This window comes from Nestor notabilis, unplaced genomic scaffold (genome assembly GCF_000696875.1).
Source record: "Nestor notabilis isolate BGI_N333 unplaced genomic scaffold, ASM69687v1 scaffold3444, whole genome shotgun sequence".
Taxonomy (NCBI): domain Eukaryota; kingdom Metazoa; phylum Chordata; class Aves; order Psittaciformes; family Psittacidae; genus Nestor; species Nestor notabilis.
The window spans coordinates 71,615-92,199 of NW_009925882.1; the positions used below are offsets into that span (position 1 = coordinate 71,615).

Genomic DNA, 20,585 nt, shown 5'->3' on the forward strand with positions numbered 1-20,585 from the left:
TTTCTTTTCAAAGTGAGCACATTTTACATGAACTTATGGCTCCCATAACTTCACCTGTTTCATGCTTCTGGTGTAAAGGAAGGGCAGAGAGAGGCACAGGGCAGCATCAGCCTCACAGAACCATTTGCATGGACAAGTTTGACTCCGTGACCACTTGGGAGGGAGAGGTGGGCACCACAGGCGAATGACAGTTTCAGCTTTTCCTGACAACTTCTGACATCTGATCCTCCACTGTGTTCCCACATTCCAACACAGAAACCCTGCTTCTCTTCACCCTCCTGCTCCCACATACAGAGCACATCACCCAGTCCACCCAAGGGCACTCCTCATTATGTGGTGGGTTACAGAGGGTCTTCCCTCCCAGCTCCCCGTTGATTTAAGCACTAAATGATATCTTTCATTAGGATCTGTATTTAGCGTAAAGCTCAGACAGAACAGAGCCAAAAGATGGCAATTTAGGATGACCTAGGATGCAAAGTACATTTATTATGACCTATTTTCATGGTAGAAACAGTATGTTGGAACTAATTACCGAAATGTGACTCATGTATCTGCTGTTCAAGATTTTGAGAGCACTTCTGTATAAGTCCAGGAACTGGCTACCCCTCAGTCCTCTTCTACAGTAAATATAATTCTTTTTTTGTTTGTTTTTTTGCTGAGCCATTGTTAAAGTACTTTTGAATTCTGGTAAATAATAATAAAAATCTCACAACTTACCACATTATAATTAGTAACTTATAACGGACATCACAGCATGTCTTCAAAGGCTAAAGACTAGTAAAAGAGGGTTTAATGTTCATCTTATTCACACAATTTGCTTTACTTCACAATACTTGAAAAATTAAAATGCTTCCCACAATTTTGTTTTGAAACACCATTCTCCTTTTGATTCATGGCTGTAGCTCATCTTTTCTTTTTCCAAAGAGAGCTCTGTAAGTATTCTGAGGCCCAAATCGCTGGAAGGAAATTGTTTAGCTTGTTCATGACAAAACAGAAACAAAATAGAAAAGCTGTAGCAGAGAAATGATTTCTTTGCAAAAATACTTCCCCATTAAGACCACCATATAACCCTTTTTCACAACTACAGACCAAGGTGTCTGAAGCAAAGTGATGACTAAACAAAATGAGAGTATTCCGTAAGCATAAAATAAAAGCAAAGAGCAAATTTTAGAAGAAGGTCAACCAAAGAATTTTGTTATTCTGAAACGTACTTTAACTCTGAAAAAGAGGCATTCTAATTTCTTAACTCTTTACTGAAGCAAGCACGTTAAGTTTTTTTCTAACTATCCACACTGTCTTCTGTCTCATGCATATTTGGTTTTTAGTCTCAATCAGTGCCTTCTCAGAAAACCACTGAACTTACTGAATCGATTTCTGTCCTTTACTTTGGTAGATCAAGAAGAGTTTCTTTAAAGCATCTGCACTACAGACCTCCTTTGTGAAGTTACTCAATTACCGTCCTTCTCTTTGGCCTAACAGAGCAGTCGTACACTCTTTATTTTACAAAAAGACATGACAGAAACAGCACCTCCTCATGCCAGTAACATCTCCAACTCTTTGAAAAATTACCCATCCATTTTTCTTCCTTTTTCCTCCACCCCAATCAAATAACTAACTACCCTACAAATGTGAGGAGAAGGAAGAGAGAGAGAGCATTACTGGAATGGAGGCAGTTCATTCCGTGATGGAGAGGGATATTTTATCCCTCATATGAAAGGATATCAGATCCTTAAAATAAAAATGCTGTAGAATCCATGCTCATAGCAGAACTTCTACAGATAGGAGACAACTGATGCTTCTAGGACGTAATGACTAGTTCGAGCTTGTTTTCCTTCATATCAAGTGACATGGGGCACCACTGACAGTAACCCAATTTGGAAACAATAGCCAAAACTCATTTGTACAGAATTGTTTGGTACAGACATCTACAATTAGATGCAGGATTTCCTTTTAAATTCCAAAGGGACTTCCACATCCCTGTCTTCCTTTAATATGGCTGAACATGAGGAACAAACAAGGTGTTCCTACTTCCTGAAAGAGGAAGAGAAGAGGGGCAAAAAAAAGTTGCCAATAAAGGCAGAAAGAAAACCTAATTTTTCTTAGAGTTGATCATCCCCATGTAGACTGAAATAACTCTTAAGGGACAACTATTAAGCTAAAAAGGAGGCCCCCTATTCCCACATAGGAAAGAAGGCGTTGCATATTTTCATGAAATAATTCAATCATAAAACTTTTAGAACACAAACATGAACTTCTTCAGAAAAATGAAGTGCTGTGGTGAGAAAATTGTTGATACTGTGTCTCATTTTGATAGAGACATACCAGACAAATAAAACAACAAAACTGGGAGTGGGTGGCTTTTAAAACACAGGGTTGCTTAATTTTTAATTTTAGTTTTTATCTTTGTATTATATCATAAAGCCAGAAGAATGGTAAAGGTTGCCTCCAGTCCTTCTCCTCTTTCCCCCATTAGGTGTCTTCTAATTCTTCACTTTCTCGAGGTAAATTCAGACTATACACAGTAAAGGAAGTCTTTGCTTACATCTCCTTCTCAGAATTGTATCTTATTTTTCAAAAAGAAACACAAGGAGAGACCTGTATGAAATGCAACTCCTCGAGCAACAACAGTTCTACAACCTCAGGAATGATCAAAGCTGCCACGCCATGTGGTACCTCCCTTCCATGGGGGAGTCAAAGTGGTTTTCACTCTTCACAATCAGTTTTCCTGCACAACTGGCAGCGTAGGTGTATAAAGGAATTGACACCACCATACCCCTTTTCTGCTGTTCCAAACATCTGTTGCTATGCTAGCTAAAGATCCGTAGATGGCAGCATTGACGCAGTAATCAATTTCACCACAACAGAGGTCAAAACACATTTCACAAAACTGTTTCTTATTGGAAGCTAAGCCCAATTTTCAAATGTCAGAGATCTTAGCACCTGGCAGTAGAAGCACTGAGCCAGGAACTGTCAGGCAGTAAAGAGAAGCCAGATGAGGATCAGTACTCAAAAATACTACGTCAAGCACTCGCCCAGCAACTGTATAGGTTAACCCAGTTTTGTCCCCATCTAGAGGGTAATGACCACTGTGAGCCACAGGCTGCTGGTATAGTTCTTCTGGTTACCTACATATGCTGTCAAATTAGAAAGAAGGTGGCATACAGAGATGTCCAACATTCTGCCACCTTTACTGCCCTTTCTCTCTCTACTGCACCTTGTTCAAAATAAGCTTTGCACTCCCTCCCATTTCTGCTGTTTGAGTGTACTATGGATTTGGTGGCCCATATCACCACACACCACAGAGCTCAGTTACAAGCAAATGAAAGCAATGTCCCAGATGTTCTAGGACAAAAATAAAACACAATGACAGGCAGTATGTTTTGGAGGCAAAGGATGAAAGTGGCAGAGAATATGAGATACAGAAGTCCCAGCTCAGTTTCACTGGCCATCCTCTCTTAAAGCATCTTTACTGACATGACGTCTACATAAGGAAGACTTCTGCTTAAATTATTGAACTTCAACTCTATGCTCTGGCTCATTTTGCTAGGCTTCTTGACATTATAAAGCTCAGGGTTTTCAGCTCATTTCCTTTAAAATGCATACATTTTTCTTGTGGCTGAATAGCTGGTCAGAAAGTATACAGTCCTCTGAGAGGACCCAGCTCTGTACAGTCACTTTCTCTAACATAATCTGCCTGCAGCCAGCTCTGCTGTCTTCTTTTGCCAGCTCACAGAATCAGCTGCCCTTATCCCAGCATTCAGGTGCACTAAGCATACTCACACTCAAATTCCCTCCAAGGACAGTGCTAACCGTACACACCAAGAAACCCTGCCCTGCAGAGTTCCTAACGAACCAGATTCACCGCTGCGTGGCTGGAACTGAGCTGCTTTGTCCCCGTCTGGATTATGCCAGTCCCTTTACCACCTTGAATGCTCCCTCTTGTGTCAACTCAATTCCAGTGCAGTACACCAAGCTTCACAACCTCAACACATGACGTGTTTGTTCATCTGTGCCAGAGACAAGTGGCACAGGCTGAACAACGTTAGAAGACTGTCACTTCATCGAAGCAAGCTACCTGCCAGGGCTGGGCAGCATGCACAGGAACACAACACGCAGCAAGGTGCCCTTGAATTTGAAGGACAGCACTTACTCTAATTCAACACTTGTACAGCTCGCTCTTATTTCAGGTACTTTGGATTAAACACTTCACTGGCACACTAAAGCACACGTAGCAATCTTCAATAATTTTATTTCTCGTTATATATACTCTGGCTAGTAACTGAGCAGAAGTTGTCCAGACTCCTCAACTCCAGAGAAGTCAAAATGATTTTCCCTACTTCTGTACTCGACTTAATCAAAAGAACCTGAGTACAAGCAGCTCCCAGTAAAGACATTTCTCTTGAAACATTAACTCTATCCCTGGGAGGCATACCAAGTTTCAGAACAGTACTCCTATGCACTTCAGACTTTTAAGAGCAGTTTAATAGCAAAAATATCAGTACCACATACTTAGTAAGGAAAGAGTATTTGAAAAAGCTCTCCTAGAGACTTCCAAACTGGAACAACTAACTCATTGCATACAGACAATACTCCTGACAGTGCATACAGATTTTTAAAAAAAAAAAAAAGAAAAGAAAAAATCTGAGTATTCAAACCGGTTTCAAACACCCATGAAATATCTGTCAGGAGAAATCTGCAGTTTTGGGGAAAGTAAAGCTGTTTCCCAACACAGCAGAACACAGACACGGCATTTTAAGAAGTCTTTAAGAAGCCTGCCAAAGGCAATGTGGGTTCATCGACAAACATGGAGCTGTGTTGGTATTTGCCATGAGCTAATATTAGATACATACATTCTGAGATTGCTTCTGCGTAACAAACCACTGCCTCCAGTCCACTACCCCAATCTCAGACATCTCAGAGATGCAACTTTCATCTCAACTAATTTTTGAAGTATTGCTTCTTTCAAAGGCTGATGCTGCTGCACAGATGAGCTGCAGGCCAGATACACTGTGTATTTTTAAGGTATTTAGTGACATATGGTGTGTCTGGCTGTACAAGAGAAGGAGGTGGGGGGGAAGAGAAACATTGGTTTTCAATTTCATTATTTTTTGTTTAAAAGAAAAAAAATCAGGAACTCCTTCCTCAAATATACTGAATTCTAACCAAATACAGATGAGAAAGCAAAATGTGACAGTAATTAGGACATGTCAGGCCCAGTTAACTAGGCTGTAATTCTCTTAAGCTGCTCCATTTCCCATTCCTTCAGCTCTGCTGCACACAGCATTCACACTCACTCACAGGCTGAGGAGTGGGAGAGGAGGGACAGCTATGCCATGACACAGCCTCTGAGTAACACACAAATGGCAAAACTGGAAACAATTCTGGTAAGTTTATGCATTCAGTGCCATGACAATTTTTAATCAGTAGTCTATTCTTAAACCTTCATTATGGTACAACACAATATGAGAATAAAAAATGAAGCACGACTTCATCAAGGTTGAGAACAGTAATCTAAAACCGCATGTGAACTCACCCACAACAGCAAGCTGGTAAGTTAAACAAACTGGCACATGGGAGAGTTGCTTCCAGTACCACTGGTGCACTGGGCTGTGCAAGAAGCTTCAGTTCTTTCTTTTCAATAGGTTCAAAACATGGAAAGTTCAAAAAGAGAAAGAGAACACAAGCTCAAGCCTGCTCCTTACCAAACTGAAGCCAAGGGTGATCCTTCTGCCCCTCTGCGTGCAGAATTTGTCTGTATCAGCTGGACAAAGCTTACGTGAAACAGTAAGGGGATAGGCAAAACATACTTTTCTGTATGAAAGAAAGACCCAGCAGTAAGTTACTCCTGCAAACCAACAGCATGAAGACAATCCCTTCAGTGCTGCACTTGCAACATCGTTGCAAGTAATCAAGCTCATTTCTTGTAAGGCTTACTGCCAGTTAGTGAAGGCACCGCAATATACCACATATGCACCCTGCCTTATCCTCAGACATGAAGTACATTGGCTTAGCTTTTAACTACTTCAAAATGGCTTTAGCACAACATAACACAAATAGAATTATCTTCTTTACTCCAGAAACTTCTGAATAGCAAAAACATAAAAAGACCCTGTAGAGAACTGAGCATTTATTTCAGTAAAAGCTGGAGCAGTGGAAGTACTCACCCATCTGAGAGAAACCAATGCAAGACACTCATCTCTAGCTGATAAAACAGTACAGAGGGGGTAGAAAACAAAAATAGAGTCAGGTGCTTCCTACACCAGAAACCAAAGCAAGAGGGGAATGTGGCACAGCAGAGCGGTCCACTGCCTCTCACAAACCACATGTACTACAACTTTTCACTTGGGTGTCCAAATCCAAATGTTTATCACCCTGCAGCTGCAGCCAGCCTGAGCACCTAGACAAGGAGGAGCACACACTTGCTGGTGGTACAAACATGTCTTTTCAGCATACTGGAGCCAGACAGAGCTGCTCCTCCACGCTCTAGGGCAGCCTTCCAGCCTGTCAGCAGCAGAGCAGTTTGGTGGCCTCCTCTCTGCCAGGCAGACTTGTGAAAAGCCTGAGTGAAAGCAGAACACAGAATGACATGTACCTGCTAGGGCAAACCAGCTGGATGGCCAACCTGCCAGTATACTCAACAGAGCTGCTGTTATCCACCTGTGTAAACTGTTGGAAGCGTGACTTGATTCCAGTTGCCCTCCTGAGGCACATCCTCCCTTCTAAGGCTAAGGCATTGGCCACCCTCTTTGGACGAGACACAGTATAAAACACCACCCTTCAGACCCTCCCCTACAGAGTCTGCAAGCCAAGAGGCAGTTCACAGCATACAGCTTTTCTCAGCCTCAACATCTGCCTGGTTTCCATCCAAATCCAGCATTACTTTTATACTCCTTCTTTAGCCAACAGGGGCACTGTCTATCTACTTGCTTGTGTCGGTATGTTCATAGCGCAGCTCAGGCTGGAAGCAACCTCCAGGCTTCTGTATATTATTTTTCTCAAAATACAGTACTCTTGCCTAGGAGAGGTCAAGAACCTAGTTCCTAGGAGAGGTCAAGAACCTAGTTATCTTCTTCCAGGAGCCACATGCTCTTTTTTAAACTTCTGTGAATATGTATGTCACTGAATTTCAGTGAGCTTTCACTAAACTTGAAAACAGCATGAGTGACTCACCCTGCTGAAGCATGCTCCAGAGTTGTTTTGCTAAATGATAAAGCCACTGAAGAGTTTTCAACACTGGTTACTCCTTAATCCTAAAATAGTAAGTCCTTTTCAATAGATTTATATTTCTATTGGATGGTCTGGGTAGGATTTGCAGCTCGTTGCATTTAAGAGGTCTTTGGAATGATTACAGAAATACTGAGTTTGGTATTAGTTCCCCTAAACAGGAAAGAGCAACTATATAAAGATATTATTAATCTGCACACTGAAAACCATACCCAGGTACTTTCCTATGATTACTTCACCCATCACACTGACCTACACAAATAACGTACACACTACCCCAAACCCATTCAGCTGAGATAAATTACATTACTCCAGCAGAGCGGGTATTTTTCACAGAAGGTATCTTTAGCACTAAGTGAAGATCACCTACCTACGTTACTTTCACAGTTAGTGAAGAAAGACGTCCCCACAAACAAACTCGCTTCTGGCTACACCTGAACTGCAGGACTTTGTTGCTTCTGGCACCATGTGCACATCCTGGCAAATTCTTGACTGCATGCCAGGAGGAGAGTGAAACATTATGTTCCCTTCCTCAGCACACATCCCTCTGCTTCACTTGGGAGGAAAAAAAGAAGGGCACAAAAGGTGCCAAACTCTCTGTTATTGTGCTTCAGTATCGCAAAAGCCACCAGTCAGAGCCCTGGAGCTAGCAAGTGCTCTACAGAGAATATGGAATCATCTCCTCTTAATGGCTCTTTCAAACGTTGGATTCCTTTCTGGTTTAAGTTGACAAAGAAAAAACCTAGGAAATTAGCCTTCTTTATCCATTAGCCTTTGTGAATACTCTCATCCCACCAAAGATGTCTGTTGCAGTGACACAGCTCAGAGATTTTGCTCCATTTTAACAAAGGCTAAAACCTCTCTTTATACTGCATTTTTCTGCAAAGCTTTTAAATGGGCATGTTATTATTTTACACAGCAAATAAAAAAGAGAAACATTGCTGCTGTATTAGTAAAATATGGTAAGTACAAGCATAAACGAACCTGTGTATTCAAGTGAATCAAACTTCTCATTTCAAATGTAGCAAGTTTCTGTCACTTTCAGGCTGACTACTATCCAAGGCAATATAAATAAAATGGGGATTTCCACAAAACATAGACTATGCTCTACAGAAATTACATTTACATTGTGCTTATTAGAAGCTTCTGCATAACCAAGATGCGCGTTTTTGCGGATACGTTTGCATGTAAATGTTAACCAAAAATACGCTTTCATTATACCACAAACATTTAAAAATGCATTTTAAAAAGACACATAGTACCACAGCCCAGTTTGATCACACTGGAAATATTATAAAAGCTAGCCTGTTGAAAGGTAGCAGAAATATCAGCTCACAGACACCACACGTATGTGAAACACTAACTTTTAAGTATGACCAATAAAAGAGCTCAGAACTGGCTAGAACACGTCATTGTTTCCTGCCTGTGAAGAGGAGCTATTTTAGCTAAGTGAAGCTGAGCAGAGAAGAGGAAGTCTAAACCTTCTACAGATTTGGGACTAGGAAAGGAGCATCTCTGAAGAAACTTTGTAGTGCACAAAAGGTCAGTAACAATCCCTTATCCTATGCTAACAAAGTAAGTTGGATGTTTATGTACATTGCTAAGATGGGCTTCTTTCTTCAGAAGCTGAACATGGGCATTAATTCTAGAACTTACAAGATGATATTTAATTCTTTAAGACACTTTCAAAGTATCAGCACTCTATCAATAACATTTGAAGCAAAACAACTGCATTTGTAAAAGCATAGTACCATAAATACTGTTGTTTAGGATTCTAAAAATAAATTTTAGAATATACACTAACTAAAGGCATTTGTAAGTATGTGACCACTTAAAGATGTTTGTTTTCATTAAACTAAAACTAGTAGATCTTGTTGCTTGGTCTCTCTGTTCTTCATTGAAAGCAATGTCTTTCTCAGGGAAATGTGAGCAAATGTGAGGGACAGCCTAAGCAAAAGAAGGGGATTGGCAACAGAGATACACACACAATCCTTTAAATGGTGATACCACTGCCTAACTTGCAGTAAGAATCTGGAGGAAAAGATTTAATTCTGGTTTTCTCCTGAAAGTCTTGGTGCTCATACAGAGCAACTAGATGGGCTTCACAATCCATATTAGACATTCAGGACCTTAGCCACCATTAAAAAATTGAAATATATTGATAAACCATACAGACAAACATCAGAGTTTCATTCAGAATTAACACAGACAGGCATCCAGAAAAGTTACTCCAGGGGCTCTTCAGCAAGCGCTTTAATCAATACCAGTAACTAAGTGTTCCCATTATGAAAAATGGCAACTAGGGCAAAACCGTCCACTCAAAGATCTACTTGGGCTGAGCTAGAACATATCAGCCTGAACTCCATGCAGACAACTACTGATAAAAAACCAGGATATCTGCATCCATGTGTAAGTGCAGAGAGATGACTAAACACTTTAAAAAAACCTCATTATTTCTTACCTACATAAATGTCAAACTTTAGATTCTTAAAAATTAAACTTAGGAGACATACCTAATTGTAATGCTGAGATGCATTTAAACCTGCATAGTTTGGAAACAGCATCCTTCACCAACTAAACAAAAAAATCCCCTTTTTGTTACAGTAAGCCATTCTTTGATATATCTCAAAACTGGCATAAACTTGAAATAACCATCAAACAAGGCATGGAACAACAGATTTTCCTGACAGAAGCTCATGCCAGACTCAGTTTCCTCTCTTCTCATCAACACTGGCCTGCTGGTTGTTCAGAAACAGGACCTGAGCAGAAACAACTTCAGTAACTACAAGTCCAAAGGAGAGAAAAGCAAAAGCAAAACCAAAATCCACGCTGTTTATTAACATTCATCTATAAAAAGTGAATTCTTCTGCCTATCCTGTACATGAGTACCCAATTCATCTGCTAAATCAGTCAGGATCTTGAGATAGGTAATCATGCATGATATTATACACAATCACTAGCAAGAGAGAAAAACAAACAGAAGAGAAAAAAACACTTAAAATGGATGTGTGTGTGTGCGTGTGTGTGTTAAGCAATATTTGGACAACTTTACGCAACAGTAATGGAAGTGGGGCTGTATGCCAGATAATATTTCAACTGTGTTGTAAGCACGGCATATAAAATTTTCTTTCAAGCATATGCCATCTACCTCTCAATGAGGTCTGCTACTGCTCTTTAATTTTTTTACTTTTATTGTTCTTCACACAATGAGGTATTTTAGAGACATTCATACAGATGCCCTCCAAATGTTTGTGGCTTTTCGGCAGTGTTATATGTATAGTTTTTCCCATACAAAACATAAATTCTGTATTCTGTTACATGTCCTAGAGACCTCAACTGATCAGAAAACACACCTTTTTGTTTTGTACAGCTAAAAAAAAATTAAGACAAAATTTGAGGGTTAGGTATTTGTCTGCATTATTTTTTTATGTATGTCTGTAAACTGGGGAATTGTAAGAAAATCAGAAGTCCAAACATTGTATTTCAAGGCAGAAGTTAACCTGAAGACAGATGTAATAGATCATACTGTAGTTAGTTACTCCATAGTTAGTCTTCTCAAAAGCAGGTAATGATTGCCAGTGTTGAACCAGCATGCTACGTTAATAAACACTGGTTCAATCCCCTACATATTCCTGTATCACTGAAGAAAGTACCTGGTAACATCACAGTGAAAGCATAAACAATAAGCTGCTTTTTTTTTTTTTAACACATTGTCAACTTTTGGAGATAGAACGCACAGGAACTATGCACTCTTCTGCTCTTGAGATCAGTTTTGATGCCTGATACTGTAGAACTTACATGGCCTGTAGAACTTACGTCGTCCCCTGTCACAAGTGTGAAGATCAGGCAAACAACTAACTCCTTCCTCCTCTTCACGAAGCTGCCACAGGGCTGGGTAAAAGGCCAAATAGGAGGAACCTTTCCATGCAAGGTCACGAAACTGTAACCGCAGGAAGAGCCAGGAAAGCGAGGGGGTGCAGGTTAACCAAAGCACCCATACAAACATCAGGTAAGGTCTGACACCCTCAAGTGGCTCCAGAGCAAACTAGGGGATAATCTCTTTCAGTTCGCATCACCTAAGTCTGCATAATGACCTTTCAGATGTCCAACTCCAAAAACCATGAAGCTGAGAGAAGCAACACAACTGTGCTATGGAGCAGCTGCCTACCAGCCATCAACTTGTCCCCCAGAAAATACTGTTCACACAGGGCCTGGTTAGAGACTGCACTGCCTCCCATCTTTTTACTTTTTAAATAGGAAGTCTATCAATATATTAATCTCATTCATATTTCAGTGTTTAGTTCTGATGCCCTAGGATTAAATACTGTATTAGAAGCTACATAGCTATTAAGATAGCTTTTTAGTATCTTTTATGAACAACAGCATGCACCTGTTCTTCGGGAGCTAAGTAGTTCCTACACAGATAAAATGCAAAGTCAGTACTTCACTTTGCATATCCAAATGTCACCACATGTCATGCTCACTTATTTCTTTCCATAACTAGTTTTAGTCTTTAATTTTTCAACAGGGACAACTTGAAGAAATGCTTTCTTTAGAAAACAGTTCTCTTACCTCAATTACAGCTGTTTCAATCTAATCATCAGTTACTGAAGCGCACATAAAGTAGCTGGTCAATTTTGACTTTTTGACTCCTTACATAAGAAATTCCTTATGTAATTAAAATATTTCAGTAAAACTAGCACATAAATACTATTACTCTTCCTTCAGAACACAATAATGTATTTGTAGTCAGAAAAAACAACAAAGATATTACATTTTCACAGCTAAACAATACAATCTCATCACTAAACCCCATTACACAACAATCTTCTTTGTTTTTAAGGAAAGCTTTTATTTGACTGAGAATAACTTTTCATATTTTATCTATTTTTAGGGTATTTATGGAGTGCAACAACTATTCCTGAATTCAACTGAAATATGAAGCCTGGAAATAACCACCCTGAAGAATACAGGATTGCATCACTGGTCTTCTACAGTTTTGTATTCGTAGTGGGATTGTTGGTGAATGCCACTGCACTATGGGTTTTCAGCTGCACTACCAAGAAGAGAACAACTATAACTGTATATATGATGAATGTGGCATTACTTGACATAATTTTTATATTTTCCTTGCCTTTTCGGATAATCTACCATGGGAAAGAAATGTGGCCTTTCGGGGATACGTTCTGTCGGATTATCAGCGCTTTCACTATATTTTATCCAGCCATTGCTCTGTGGTTACTCACTTTTATAAGTGTAGACAGATTTATGGCTATTGTCCAGCCCAAACATGTCAAAGAACTAAAAAACACAAAAAAAGCCATGCTGGCTTGCACTGGAATCTGGGTAATGACCCTCGCAACAACATCCCCATTGCTCTTTTTACAGTCTGATCCAGACAAACACTTCAATTTCACCACCTGCATGAAATCGCTGGATATCATCCATTTAAAAGAAGTAAATACATTGAACTTCTCTCGCTTGGTTTTTTTCTTTTTGATTCCCTTGTTTATCATGATAGGATGTTACCTAGTCATTATTTACAATTTCATCCGTGGCAGGACTTCCAAACTGAAGCCTAAGGCCAAGGAGAGATCCATAAGAATTATAGTAACTCTGATTGCTCAAGTACTCATCTGCTTTGTACCCTTCCACATTTGCTTTGCCTTCCTGATGTTGCAACCTGAAAGCACAACTTACAACCCCTGGGCAGCGTTTACCACCTTCCTCATGAACCTCAGTACGTGCTTGGACGTTATATTGTACTACATTGTTTCTAAACAATTTCAGGCGAGAGTCATCAGTGTAATCCTTTATCGCAATTACCTTCGAAGTGTGCGCAGGAAAAGTTTTCGAACTGGAAGTGTAAGATCACTCAGTAATATGAACAGTGAAATGATATAAAAAGAGGGGAAAAAAAAGTCAGGGAACTTTTATAATGTGAACAAGCGATTCTATTTCTGAATTCTAGCATTTCGACTACACTGAACAATGTTCTATTGCCAGAAGTAACATATATATTTGTTGCACCTTTTTATATTTGCTCAACTGCTTTTGTAAATCTGAAATGAACTAAAATCTTATATGAGCATTAAACTTTCCAATGCTTTTGTCATCTCAAAAGACTGTGAATATTGTCAGACATGACTATTACTATAATAAAGGAGACAACACTGAAGAATTATGATGCAACACATATTAATTTTTAATATTTGCACAACCAAATGCTCCTGAAACTGCTGTACATGCCACACTTCTAAAATTAGCTTCATTCTCTCTAGATCAATGCTAGCATGACTTAAAGAGGAGCAGCCTGTTCCTGAAGGACTGCATCCCATAGAAGGGACCCACAGAGCTGATCACAACGCCCATTCCCCATCCCCTTGTGCTGCTGGCAGGGAGGAGGTAGAAAAATCATGAGTCAAGTTGAGGCCGGGAAGAAAGAAAGGTTGGAGGAAGCTGTTTTAAGATTTGGTTTCATTTCTCATTATCCTACACTGATTTGACTGGTAATAAATTAAACTGATTTCCCCAAGTGGAGTCTGTTTTGCCCGTGAGGGCAACTGGTGAGTGATCTCTCCCTGTCCTTATCCCAGCCCAGGAGCCTTTTGCTACATTTTCTCTCCCCCGTACAGCTGAGCAGGGCAGTGATAGAGCAGCTTTGGTGGGCACCTGGCATCCAGCCAGGGTCAACCCACCACAAAGAGACACACTAAAAACGTAGAAAGAAAAGCATCTAATATGGTGTTTAATATTAAAACTCTCACTCCAAGAGCTTTTATTATTACCTCAGAGTGTGCAACACATAGAAACTCAAGTCTGTATGAAGTCTGTGGTTCTACTGTAACATGGACATCTTTTATTAAGTGCAGAAATCTCAAATATAGATTATGCAAAACTGAACCACTAAATACCTTAAAGCTTTAACAACTTCAGATGCAAAAGCACTAAATGAATAACATGCTCTAGCACTCCATTTTTGGAACACACACAAAATACCAGTATGAAATGCATACAACTGCATATGTATTTAAAAGTGAACATAAAGATATGAATTACAGTTGTGCTGTCTTTGTCAGTTAAGGAAGAACACAGCACCAGCTCGATTCCAGTTTTCAGAACTGGACAAAACCAAACACCACAATAAATTGTGCGGTGCAAGCTGTGTTTCAATCATGCTGACAGTGGAAATGGGGCTAATAGAATGAAAAATTAATCATTATACAGATAAATTATAAATTAATTAACCACAGATCACAACTAGGAAACGAATGCTTGAACATATAGTAGTTGTGCCTAGAAACTGTACGCTGTCTTCAGAAGAGGATTAAATTTAATTTGAAGGGTGGTATGAAGAAAGCGGTGGGGTTTTTTCATTAAAAATTGTGCAAAATAATCCCTTGAAACTATATGTAAAATAATCAATCCATTAGGAGCTACTTACAAACCAGAAGGCAAGCTGCTGATGGTGATGCCAAATATATACTGAGTGATTTCTACAAGGAGAAGATCAAACAACGCTGAGAGCATCCAGGCACCCAGTAAAAAGGACTGGAAAGAAAAAAGTTTCATTATAATTAATTCAACAGTTTAAAAATAATGTATCTCTAAATAAAAGAAAACCCAAGAAAACCACTATACTAGTTTAATTAAGACAAATAAAATACTTAGCACAACATAATTCCAGATCTGTATGTCTAGATACCAAAAAATGAAGAGTTAAAATTTGTTACCAAAATTAAATTCCATGGGTCTGATAACTTGCAACTGATACAGCTGCAAACTTTTATTAGGATAGTACACTGACTGGAAGATGCTATTGATATAAATTTATGGAAAGCAATTTCTCTTTAAACCCCTTAACATACATTTCTACACAAAATGCTAGTAAACCAAGACTGCAAGATTCTAAACAGGATAGAAAAGAGTTTCTCTTAAAAAAAAAAAAAGTAACTGGAACTTACTGAAAATTTTCTGCTGCCATATCTTCTCTCAAATATTCTAAAGTTGTAAATGAGCAGACTGCTGCAGAATGTGTCTTTCAAATCAAGACATATAGTTCTCCCACATACAAGTCTCCAAATCTAGAAGGTTAAAGATCATCATGTTAAGTCTGTCTTCCTTCAAGGAAGTTCTTTTACAGGTAACAGAAATGCAGTGCATTTAAGGAGGGAAATAAAGAGAGTAGAATGTTATGGAGTTCAAGAAGTCTGTTTAAAATAAAGTATTTTCAAGGAAGAGGTCTATCTGTTAAAATAAATCTACAATTGAAATTAAGTCAAATACATTTATATGTCCATAGTTTCAATTTACAAATCAATATGGAAACCACAACCCTAGTAAACTGCAGAATCACAGGAAAAAAAGATATTTTTGAAGCAGCCTCCAGATAACAACTAGTCCAGCGTACTGCTTTAAGCAGGTCTAATTAGATCAGCTTGCCTGGGGCCATGTCAAGTTGAGTCTTAAATACCTACAAGGATGGAGATTCCACAACCTCTCTGGGCAACCTGTGCCAGCATTTGACCACCCCATGGTTTAAAAAAGTGAATGAAATCTAACATCTAGGCAGAAATTCACATGTTCCACCTTGTGTCCACTGCCTCTTGCACTACCTCAGAGCACCTCCAAGCAGAGTCTGGCTCCATTTTCCCTAGAGCTTCTAATCAGCTACTTATAGACAGCAAAAGGTGTCTCCTCTTTGCCTTCTCTTTTTGAGCCTGACCCACTTCTCTCAGCCTCCCCTTGTATGTCACATGCTCCCACTTTCTGACTGTCATGGTGGACCCGCTCCAGCGTGTTCCTATCTTTCTTGTACTGAGGATCCCAGAACAGGGCACTTGTGAGACCGTTATCTAGAGCACTGTGTCAATCAGAGTAGGCTACTAGCCATACTCTCACTAATACAGTCCAGGAGATGGTGGGTGGCCTTGGCTGCAAGAGCACACTGTTGACTCCTGTTGTGCACCAAGATCCACAGGTCCTTCTCTGCAGAGCTACTTCCCAAGCACTTGCCCCCCCTAGCCTGCACTGTTGCAGCCTGAAGTTGTTCCACCACAGAAGCAGAGACTTTCCAAATCAAGAAGGTCCCATCAGCTCATTTCTTGGCCTTGCCAAGGTCTCTCTGAATAGCAGCCCTGCCTTCCAACATATTGACTATTCCCATGTATTTTGGATCACCCACCCAGTTATTTAAAGTGCACTTCATTCCACCATCCAGGTTGCTAATGAAGACATTAAATAGTACTGTCCCAGTACTGATCTCTGAGGTGCCCTCCCCTGATTAATGTCTGACAAACGGACTTTGCACTAATGACCATAACTCCATTGAGTCTAGCCACTCTTCCACCCACCATCTTGTCCAGTTATTTAGTACATGACTCACCAATTTGGCTTCAAAGACACCACAGGATACTGGGTTAAAGGCCCTGCTAAAGTCAAGGTATGCAAAATCCACTGACTGCCCTTTGTCCGCAGCAGCACTTGCCTCATGGAATAAAGCAACCAGCTTTCATTAAATCATAGCATGGTGAGTTAGAAACAGACCTCTGGAGATCATCTGGTCTGACATCCTCACTCTAAACAAAGTTAACTACAGCAGGATGTTAAATGACCATGTTCCAATCTGGTTTTGACTATGTCCACAGATGAAGACTCCATAAGTTCTCTGGGGAAACTGTTCCTCTGTTCCATTAGTCTACAAGTGCTGCCTGTTGTAATACTCCTATCACATGAGCTAACACACCACATCGCTGTGACCCCAGTGAGATGGTAGCCCTGTAATGACATATGACCTTTAATTCCTCATATTTGTTCCCTATGTAGTATGCATTAGTGTACAGAGTCACACTGATTTCCCAGAAAACGTATGAGTGTTCCACACACTGCTGTGCCATAGGCACTTCCTTATTTATACGCATACACTTGAAGCAGACCCTTTTCAGTCCTGTTTTGTTGATTACAAGATCCCTTCTGTTCACATCACCCTGTACCCTGTGCTGGCTAAGCCAGTCCACTGCCTCCTCACATGACTGTGGGTTGTCATCTTCCTCCTGTCTTGTTCCTGTCTTAAAGTTCTCACTAGGCTGGTCTGCCTGTTAGCCGGGATGCTTTTGTCCCACTTGGTCAAATGGGTGCCATCTCTTCCAAGTAGTCTTCAATCCTCAGAAAGGGTCCCATGGGCACAAAACCTGAAGCCCTGTTGCCAACACTAACTGTGCAACCAACTGTGACCCACAAGATCTGTCCGCTTCACCTTAGTTGGCTGCTCCCAGTCACCTTGGTGTCCTGCATGTGTTCAGAAATGGCTTCTAAAACGATTCGCTCCATGACCTTCCTAGGGACCAAGGTAAGGCTGAGTGGCTTGATGTTACCTGGATCCTCCTTTCTGCCCTTCTCAAAGATGGGTGTGATGTTTGCCTTTCTCCAGCTATCAGGTACCTCCACCAATTGCCATGGCCTTTCAAAACACTGGAGAAAGGTCCCACAATTAAATTTACAGCTTCTTTGGCACCCTCAGATGTAACCCATCTGGTCTCATTAACTTACGTATGTAGAGTTGGGTTAAGTGATCCCTAACTCTAATCCCTAAGGCTTCTAAACCTAATCGCTCTTTACTTTAGCCAGCTTAAAAATATATAGGTCTAATGCAATCAAGATCTTCACATTACACACAGCATCTTCACTGCTCTTCAGGGCCCCTTTTATGGAGACAAAGATCTTTTAGCTTTGGACAGTTCATATTTTGCCTTCCAAATCAAATGTACTCTTCTTCAACTGCACACTTCATTTCCAATGCTCTCTACCAGTTTTAACTAGTGTTAATATGCAATATCCAAACTGACTCTTCAGCCCCTGAATCCATTCAATTAAACTCATTCCTGTAAATGAATTTATTCTAAACAAATTTTCTTTGAAGTGTTTTCATTTGAATATCAGCATCAGACAGGAGTTAAATGATCGTCTCTCTCTGATCTCAGAGGTACACAATTATACAGTATACAGCTTACTCCAAAGGCTATGATAATATATGAAACAACAATTTCAAGAAAGAAAACATCCAAACCCACAAATTCCACAAAGCACCACAATAAAAGTACCACAGCTTCTATAGAAATTCACAAATGTTTATGCTTAAAATACAGTAAAGGCAGTTTATTTGAATAAAGCACAGCCACTACTGGTTTTCAGCAGATCAAACAAACGAATAGGACTTTTCTACAGACAAACTGCAAAACAAACAAATAAGCAAACAAACCCCAAACCCACTAGATTTCCAATTAAAATTTTGAATAGTTTCTCAGACTTTCTCCTTCCCCTCCCCAAACACTTGGCTGTAACATTTTTAAAAGGCAGGTACTAATTTATGTATTCCTGCAGCACAGCATTAGCAAGATGCTTGGAAAACACAATCAGTGCTCTTGCAGAGTTGTAATAAACGTTATTTCAATAAAGCCCTTGGTCTCGACAAGAAAGACTGTAGACAGTGCAAAGTGTAGCACTTTTAAGGCTTACAGGCTACAGTCAGCATCCTCAAAGACACTGACTACATACCTTTTCTTAATGTAACTGTAAAACATATGGGGTAAGATAATTAGAGGTATTTGTTGACCTCTCTGCTGAACAGTAGTTTGCCATTTCCAAAACCGAAAAAAACTCACAAAAACCAAAAAATCCCCACAAAACTTATCTAATCACTTCTTAAGTGTGTTACTTTGACAGTTAAAACTAGAGGATTCTTAATTAAGCTGAGAACAAAACTATACAAAATGCACTCCCTAGAAGATAAAGTATCTCAGTTTGAAGTGGGAATGAGCAATAAATGCCTAGTAAGATAATTAATTCAGCAGATAACTGAGCATAAGAAGCATGACAAACTCCCTCATCATTTGGAATCCTCAAATTAGAAGCACCAGTTCTATTCAACAGGCAAATTTCAGTTTCCCATAGCTCCCTACAACAGAAGATACAGAGTGAAAGTTACAGCCTCTGTTGTTAAAATAAATCTTATAGAATCAGACTACCTGATCACAATAGCCCTCTTTAGCCTCAAAATCAAAGCACAGTAAGATACTGACACTCATATCAAAATACTTTTATTATTACACAGCTTAAATCACACTTCATTCACCACAAGCTTCCAAATGCCAGTGGCTGGAAGGAAAAATGAAGATACAAATCAGTAGAAAAGATACAATTCAATCATTTCCCAGACAGAAGAAAGAAGAGAAAAGCTATGTTGATTGTTTCAGATCACTTTTTCTCACTTCTGAAAAGCGGTGTACTGGGGTGAAATTAAACAAAGATAAGAACAAGCTGTTCTGCAACAGGGAACAAAGGGAAAGAACCAGAGAAGAAACAAACTGAGGAAGGGAAGATCACATGAAGAGCACAGTTTTTAGTCTCATCCCACACAAAATGAACTGACGCTTACCTGAAAATCCTCTTTTATAGCTTGTAGGTTATACGCGAAGAACTTCTGATAATGTTGGAAGAGAAGAGTCAATAGAATTGAGATGGCACTTGGGACTAGTAACAGACTCTTTGACAAAGGTGCTTTATCTTAAAGACAAAAACCAAACAAACAAAAAAGCCATTTTAAAGAAAAGTCTCTCACATTTAAAAGTGACATATTTAAACAGATGATTGAAAAACATAATAGCAGTGGCATTACCTGGACTTTTTATCTCAAAAACCCTCAAGGTTTCAAAAACTTATAGGGAAAACACACCCACCAAAGGAAGTTTTTAGTATTTATAATAGGATTTAGGATATTAATGACAGTTGAATATTAATCAGACATTTTGTTTTCAACATTCTCTCATGAAATTAATTGTTTGGCTATACTTAAACCTAAGCTCTCTGCCTATAGAAGTCACGCTCCCCCTATGCAGCCCTCCTAAGGCTCTATCATGTTTTGGGAAACGAAACAATCACTTCTTTTCACTAGCAAAATATACATGCACATCTGGTTAAAACAAATGCCTTTGTTTCCTTTGCATGGGGGGTTAAGATTAGCTTTTTTTCTCTAGAGGCTATGAAGCAGGAATCACCTGAATAAATGTCCTGAACAAAATTGACCTTCTCTTCACCACACGTGGATCCACCATTCAAGGAAACATCTAAGCTAATTTACATGACATTCGTATTCCTTCCATTCATTCATTGCAATTATTAATAAAGAAATTAATAAAATCAGGACATCTGTGAAATCAGAACTTCTTTTCCACTAGTAAATGACTTTCAGAAAGGACACTGAAGAAAGCAGCAGAAAAGAGAGAGATCTGCAGCATCATCTACTAAAAACTGCCAATGTGGAATACACAGCAGGAGTGTAAACTGTGACACAACAAAAACAAACT

General features: G+C 39.5%; 2 protein-coding genes across 2 annotated transcripts in view; one reads left to right on the forward strand and one right to left on the reverse strand.

Moving 5' to 3' along the window:
• Positions 1–19,785, reverse strand: part of UBAC2 (UBA domain containing 2) — a gene marked incomplete at its 5' end in the record, with an annotated part of 82,047 nt that extends 62,262 nt beyond the window's left edge. The window contains 3 exons of the mRNA XM_010013250.1: positions 14,669–14,775; positions 15,189–15,308; positions 19,658–19,785. Coding sequence (XP_010011552.1) covers positions 14,669–14,775; positions 15,189–15,308; positions 19,658–19,785 — 355 coding nt within the window. The remainder of the gene's footprint in view (positions 1–14,668; positions 14,776–15,188; positions 15,309–19,657) is intronic.
• GPR18 (G protein-coupled receptor 18) lies at positions 8,694–13,128 on the forward strand. The gene is made up of 2 exons (XM_010013246.1): positions 8,694–8,766; positions 12,119–13,128. Exon 2 carries the CDS (start codon positions 12,163–12,165, stop codon positions 13,126–13,128), a length of 966 nt encoding a protein of 321 aa, XP_010011548.1. The 5' UTR covers positions 8,694–8,766; positions 12,119–12,162.
• Positions 19,786–20,585: the final 800 nt, after the last annotated feature.

Excerpts from the sequence above, each read along its gene's own strand:
- GPR18 (XM_010013246.1), top strand. The coding sequence starts at position 12,163 with ATGAAGCCTGGAAATAACCACCCTGAAGAATACAGGATTGCATCACTG.